The 7578-nt window shown below is 46.0% G+C and overlaps 1 protein-coding gene across 1 annotated transcript; it reads left to right on the forward strand.

The window, feature by feature from the left end:
• Nucleotides 1-1287: 1287 nt before the first annotated feature.
• Nucleotides 1288-7122, forward strand: Chd9nb (CHD9 neighbor). The gene is given in 2 exon segments (XM_087206565.1): nt 1288-1525; nt 1528-7122. Coding segments are annotated over 2 exon segments (159 nt in total). The 5' UTR covers nt 1288-1402; the 3' UTR covers nt 1564-7122.
• Nucleotides 7123-7578: the final 456 nt, after the last annotated feature.

Raw genomic sequence — 7578 nt, forward strand, 5'->3', positions numbered from 1 at the left:
GTGAAACCTTGTCTCAAAAAAAAAAAAAAAAGAAAAAACATTTCCTGAGCTGGGTGTGATGGTAAACACCTGTTCTGGGAGACTGAGGCAGAAGGACAGCAAGTTTGGGCAACTTAGTGACTTAATGAGACCCTGTTTCAAAATTTACAATGTGTGTGAAGGCCTTGGGTTCAATCCCCAGTACCACAAAACAAACAAACAAAGCGTTCTCATGATGCATCATTCATAGCTCCAAAAACCCTTACCCCCATGTTCCAGATGAAAAGCCCAATGACAGTGGGTGGTGTGGCTCTCTGCCTAGAGGCAAAGATGTCCTAGGTTCCTGGCCTAGCACTGCCCCAAACAAAACAAACAAACAAAAGGCAACCATGCAATCAAAGCCCAGCTAGCTGAGCGCATCTGTGCGAAGTTGAAATAGATAAAATTAACCTAGTGATAAAGAGAGAAAGAGAAGCAGATGATTTGGGTTGGGTTCAAATCCCAACTCTACTATTTGGTGGTTGTTATTAAATATCTCAGACAAATCATTCAGTAGGTCTCTGCCTGGGTATCTCCATCTGTGAAATGAGCTTTAAATAATGCAACTTCTTAGCTGAGGGTGGTGAGGCACACCTGCAATCCCTGTACTCTGGGCGACTGAGGCAGAAGGATCACAAATTCCAGCCCAGCCTGGTCAATTTAGAGATTTACTGAGACCTTGTCTCAAAATGAAAAATAAAAAGGGGTGGGGTGCAGCTCAGTGTGAAGTCTGAGCTCCATCCCCTGTACTGCAAGGAAAAGAAAAGCCCTACCGCTCAGAGCTGTAAACACAGTAGTGGCCAGGTGTTGCCTTTGGGGGACAGTACTATGGTCCCCGGTGCCCATGCATTCTTTTAATTACTTGCACGTTTGGGTCACCGGGGAGTCCATGCCTCAGGTCTCTATTCTTCACCACTGGGTGGAGTTGGCGTTCTGGGGGAGGGGTTGCCCTCCAAGCAGGGGGTCTGTGAGTCACCCTGGCTGTGACCCTGGGACAGGGAGGCAGGCCCAGCTTATTGCTTAGTAACAGGGCTTTAGTTGAAGGTGTAGGTGAGGCTGGCGTTTCCAGGTGACTCGTGGTGGGTGCGGAGAGAGAGTGTGTGTAAAGAAGTTAAGGCTCAAACAAAAGGGAGTTTCTCTCGTGGATGAATGGGAGACAGCCCCTGGAAGAGTCGCTTTAGCAGGAAGAGGCGTGCTCCAGGCCTGGACCCCTCAAGGCTTCTTAGGCTGTAGGGGGTCGGGGGTCGGGGGTGGGGGTGGTGTCGCCTGATGACCATGGAAACCGCCCAGCTTTCTTCTCCCCAGCGCGGGGAGGGAGGGATATTTAACCCTGGCGCCCGGGGACCCACGGAGCAGACCTTTCCGTCCTCGGCGCCCTCCTAAGATGGGGTGCCACTCCAGCAAAGGCACCCAGGTGGCAGACCAGTCCCAGAAGCTGGGGGAACACCACGAGAGAGAAGAGAGGAAACCTGAGCCCCACACCGAGGTCGCGGACCGCAAGGACGCCTCTCTCTGAAGGATGGGATCCCGGAGCTGAGGAGCTGAGCCGCTTTTTTTGCAGATCGGGACCCTCGCTTCCTTCCTGGAACTGCTTCGGCCAGGGAGACGAGAAAACGCCCCCCCCCCCGCCCCCGGCCGAGGATGCTCATGGAGGAGAGAAAGCCCCGCTCTTTGGGACCCAGGCTTCAGAAGCGCCCTTCCGCAATAGGCTTTGCCCATTGAGGACGAGGCCGGAAGGAACCCTGTCTCCTGGCTTTGGCCCAGGATGAAGAACTCTTCACTCCCCTGGGATTTGCCCACAGCTCTGGAAGCGAGGAACCTGACTCTTCTGCTCCGGTGGCTCTCTGGGCTTGGCTGTCCTTGACCCCCTTGCTCACAGTCCTGAGGATCAGGGGTCACAGCACAGTTTGTGTGCATCTCAGTCTTTAACCCTCCCCTTTATTTTCAACAGCTTCCTGAATAGCCAGCATCCCTGACAGGAAGGTTTTGAATTTGGCTCACTCTCACTGTTTGTATGAATAATTTAATATTTAACTTGCAGTACTGCTAATTAATTATGGGAATGATCAGGATGAGACTGGGATCGAATAAACAGAGGGCAACAAGGCCTTGGTCACCCAGTAAATGGAGTGTTGAGTGCCCGTAGGAAGGAAGGAGGTGGGATTCTTGTTCCTGGTTACCAATCCTGGGCAAAATGTCCCTCTGCTAATATTCACGTGTCTCCTCCTATCGGAAGTCTGTCAGTGTGAACTCTCTAGCATCTGAGCTATCTGCATTCAGCCTTCAAAAATATTTCACTGTTTACTAACATGTCTGCCAGACTTTCTTTTCCCCCCTGCATGTGTTTTGTTTTCAATGCAACTCAAAAGCATTTGCACTTGAAATCAAATAGACATGTTTGCAAATAAATGATGACACATTTGAAAGACAGGATTGGGATCCGAGAAGAGAGGAGAAGATTGGCAGGGGAGGGTGGGTGCAGTTGTGAACAGGAGCCGGAACTGGAGGGAGACTTCCCAGCCTGCCTGCCTCAGGGTGAGGCCTCCCCTGGGGTGGCTTAATGGCATTGGCGGAAGCATGCCCGGTTCACAGGTGAGGAAGTTCAGTAACTTGCTGAGTAGGGTCTGCTAGGACAGAGCAGAACCCAGATGGGGATGTCAGCATTGTGGCTTTGGAACTGTGAGACCTGCTTGAAGGGGAAGAACTTTCCTGTGAATAGGTAAAGCCCCAGTTCTTTTACAGTCTGTAAGGTGGGGATCATTTCTGCCCCTACCTGCCTGGGCAGAAGTGGCCAGCTCTGGGTCCCCCTCCTGAAGGCTGGGTGAGGTAAGGAGGGCCTTTTCCTTCACTTTTATGGGAGAAAGAGGAGAAAGAGAAGAGGGAGGGAGATGGAGAGGGCAGGAGGAGGATAGGAGAGAGGGAGAGACCAGGAAGGAAGGAAAGGAGAAGGGAGTGGGAGCTGGAGGAATGAAGGGGAAGGAGGGAGGGAGAAGACCAATAAGCTACTGGAAGGGACTCTTCTTTCTGTCCACAAAAACCTGAGAAATTGAATACACTTTTTTTTTTTTGAGACCACAAGGTGACTGTGGTAGAGAAGGAAAAAAGCATGAAAGGACAAGAAGTAAAGCAATTCAGCCTGGAAAAAAAAAGAACCCGAACCAAAAAACAACCCACAAAAGGTTCTTTTTGCTTCAGCAGAGCCTGCCTTCTTCCAAGGAGGGAGCAGAAGAGTCTGGCCTCCTCAGCTGGCCCACAGCCCTGGACCATCCCTGGGGTGCTGCGCTTTGAGAGGGCCAGGAAACAGGCCTGGGCTTGCAGCTGGAAGTTTGGGGCCTCTTTCTACAGCTTCCTGGGGAGAAGCCAAGCTTTGGGAACTGCTTTCAGTTTTTTGTAGCCTCCTCTGTTTTCCTCTCCCCTTCCTCCTAATGGAAATTCACCCTGCAAAACAGGACTGTGCCTGGTAGGATGCTGACGTAATCCACACTCAACTGGGTAGAAAGAGTTCTCAGTGGGTGGTGAGGCTTTGAGGCAGGGTGGAGCTCATTTCAAGGGCTCCTGAGGGGCTGAACTTAATCAGCTTCTCACCAAATCAAAGGAAGGAGGCTCTAGGTCCTTAAAAGTTCAGAAATCGGGTGGTTCATTTTGCTTCCTTTTGGAATGAAGCAAAATGCTCATTCAATGAAGGTTCAAGGTCTCTGAGGGCTTTTAAGCACTGGATTCCTCATCCACCTCCAGCTGGGGCAGGCATGCAGCCCTTTGCCAGGAAGTTAATCTGTAAATAGAGAAAACCACCCAGTTTCTTTTAAAGGATATCCTAGTTGTTCCTCTGGGGCCTGGTGTCCCTCCATTCTCTTGCTGTGAGGCTCAGGAATGCCCCAAGTGCCAGGTGAGAGTGGTCAGGATTACGTCCACACAAATATGGCTTTAACCTCTGGAAAGACAGGCTGTACACATGTCTGTGACTGGAAAGTCATTGCTGCAGTCGGCTTCTCACACTGCTGGAAAAGGAAAGGTTTAATATGTGCATGTGTGCGTGACCCAGCGCTTTCACACTGAGCTACATTTGAAGCCCTTTTTTTATATTTAATTTTTGAGACAGGTTCTTGCTAAATTGCTCATGCTAAGCTTGAACTTGTGATCTTCCTGCCTCAGCCTCCCAGAGTGCTGGGATTACAGGCCTGTGCTTGTGTCACCATGCCTGGGGTTCCATGTATCTTTCCATCCATCCATCCATCCATCCATCCACTTATTTACTTATATACTCAGGTCTTATACTAGATTTTTCATTTCTATGAGGCAACAAATTTCCCTTTTAAACCAGTTCAGTCAGAGTTTCTACTCTTCTCCATCACTCATTCCTTCATTTATCTAAGAATTTGGGAGTTACTGGGTGACTGTTGTACCCTGCCAGACTCTTTAGTGTTGATAAAATGTTGAAATGCAGGAACAGGGCTATCTAGTGAGATCTTAACAGTCTGGGAAGACCTAAATTCAGTCTTTAAGTGTAAGTTGGAAGCTGGATGTAGTGATACATGCCTATATTTCCAGTACTTTGGGAGGCTGAGGCAGGAGGATTGAAAGGTCCAGTCCTGCCTGGGGAATTGAGCAAGGCCCAGTCTCAAAATACTAAGTGCTGGGGATATAGCTTGGTGTGAAGGTCCTGGGTTCAATCCCCATTAATATCCCCCCTAAAAAGTAGAATTAGCCAAGGAAAGAGGACAGGTCTTTTTTTTTCTTTGTTTTTATTTTTATGGTATAGAGAATCAAACTCAGGGCTTTGCTTATCCTAGACTAGAATGCTAGCAGTGAGTTGTACACCCAGCTCCTGGGGATGGGTATTTCAGAAACTAAGTGTATGACCCAATATTGAATGGAAAACTGGGTTTGGTGAGGGGCACCTATATTCCCGGTAATTTAGGAGACCGAACCAGGAGGATCACTTGAGCCCAGGAGTTCAAGGCCAATCTGAGCAATGAGACTCTGTCTTAAAAAAAAGAAAGAAAGATAGAAAAAAAGAAAAAAAAAAGAAGAAAGAAGAAAAGCTATGTGGAGCATGAGCATAATGTACAGTGTTGGAGGAGCCTGAAGTACACATCACATAATAACAGCGAGGGGAGGCTGGACAAGTGAAAATGACAAGATAGTGAGAAGCCTTGTATTTTATTTTATTTTATTTTATTTTTGTACCGGGGATTGAACTCAGGACCTTGCACTTGTGAGGCAGGTGGCAGAACCACTGAGCTAAATCTCCGGCCCAAGCCTTGTATTTTATTTTATTTTTTTCTCATTAAGTTTATTGGTACATTTTAGGTATACAGTACAGTTACATTCATCATTGGGATCTTGTACCATTATATGAGTATTTTGGTTCTTATTTTTTTCCCCATTCCCCTGCCCTCCCTTCACCCCCTCCACCCTTCCCTATTTGCAAAGACTTTGTTTCCATTTTTTTCCTTGTCTCATATTTTTTCTTTTCCCTTCTTTCCTTTCCCCTACCCCCCCCACTTCCCCTGCTCCTTTAGACCTTTCTTCCTATTACACAGTATCAATTATACATTTTTAAAATTAAAATATCAAGATCTAGGAGACATTACCACAGATTTTACAGAATTTAAAAGGATATAGAAAGCATATTACAAAAATCTTTTTTGAAATAAATTTGACAACTTCTAAGAAGTACCTTGAAAGACAAATTAATGAAACTAACTCTGGAGGAAATAGAAAATTTGAATAGCACCAATTAAAGAAAGTATATTCCTAGCTTGAAAAACTACCAAAAAAAAAAAAGAAGAACTACCTATATGACAACAGCAGGCTCCTATACATTTTAACTGAAAAATTACATCAAATAATTAAAGCAGAAAAAAGAAGGAACACTTCTCCCCTCATTTTAGGAAATCAACATTGTGCTAATCCTAAAACTGGATAAAGATAATAGAAGAAAAAAGTATGAACATAGATAGAAATTTGTTTAACAAAACAAACTCTTAGAAGTCAGATCTGGCAGGATGTGGAAAGTGGTTTTGTTATAGGGATCTAAGCCTTGTATTTTATAGCCAGAGCCCGAGAGCTCATCCTAATAGTGACAGACAGGTCACTGAGGAGCGTTAGGCTGAAGAATGATGCTAGGATGTCCATGGATTTTGACTGCTTAGTATCCTATCTTCTGCTCCCCTTTGGGTAAATCCCTCTCTTACCCACTCTTAGTTTTCATGATTGGGTGATGTGTTAGCTTTCTGTCACAGTGATAAAATGGCTGAGATGGATCAGCTTGATATTGGTTCATGGTTTCAGAGATTTCAGTTCATGATAGGTTACCTTTGTTGTTTTGGGCTTGAGGCAGGGCAGAACATCATGGTGGAGGGGGCACAGGGTGAGCAAAGCTCACCTCACAGCAGCCAAGAAGCAAAGAGACCGAGCTTACTTTCATAGCAAAGTCCCTCCCAAGCCCATTAAGTTATGAATCCATTTGTGGAATAATCCATCCTCCAGGTCAGAGTTTTCATGGTCCAATCACCTCTCACAGGCCCCTGCTCTGAATGCTACAGCATTGGGGACCATGCTTTCAACACGTGGGTTTTGGGGGACGTACAAGATTCAAACCATAACAGGTGGGGCAGATTCAACTCTGTTTCCATGCTGAGCACTTGGTTCAAGGGGAGCCATATAACCTAAACTAGTCCAACAAGAATCTTCCTTGAACTTTTTATTGAAGCAATTAGGAGATAAATATTCACCTCCATTTGTTTGTTTGTTTGTTTTTTTGAGACAGAGCCTCACTGTGTAGTCCAGGCTGGCCTTGAACTCACTATGTAGCTCAATCTGACCTTGAATTTATGGTGATCCTATCTGCCTCAGTCTCCTGAGTACTGGGACTATAGGCGTGTGCCACCATGGCCAGCTTCTCCATTTGTGATTAATAAAATTGTAGGATTTAAACCTGGAATCTCTTAGAGACAAATGTTCCACCACTGGTGAGGGCTTGCTTGAGAAGAAAGCCACAGTGGATACTGGAGCTGAGAGGAGAGACGTTTTCCCAAGTGAACTTGTTTGGGCAACTGAATCTATCCATGCCAGCAGCTAATAGTACTCCTAGATGACTCATATGAGCCAATAAATTCCTACTTTTTTGTTTAGGTTGGTTTGAATTTTGTTCCTGTTGTTTTCAGAGTTTCTGAATAACCCAGATCAGTAACCAAGACTTGTACATTAGGCAGAATATCCTGGTAGCTGTTTGGAGATGAATTTGGGAGGGATAAAGCTAGGAGCATGAATACCAATTAACAGGTCATTGTCTGACCTAGGAAATAAAGGTGCAAGCAAGGACAGATTTAGAAGGACAATGAGGAGGTGAGTTTTTCGAATCATTGTAGAATTTGAGGTGCTTATGGGATAAGATAAAAATAATGACAATAAACATGTACCGTGTATGTGTGTGTGTGTGTGTGTGTGTGTGTGTGTGTGTATGTGTGTGTGTGTTGCCGGGGTTGGAACCCAGTGTCTTGGGAATGCTGGGCAAGTGCTCTATCACTGAGCTATACTCCCCAGCCCCACTTACAT

Source organism: Heterocephalus glaber, unplaced genomic scaffold (assembly GCF_053883595.1).
Source record: "Heterocephalus glaber isolate CG9 unplaced genomic scaffold, H.glaber_assembly_v1.0 deba00000071, whole genome shotgun sequence".
Classification (NCBI taxonomy): domain Eukaryota; kingdom Metazoa; phylum Chordata; class Mammalia; order Rodentia; family Bathyergidae; genus Heterocephalus; species Heterocephalus glaber.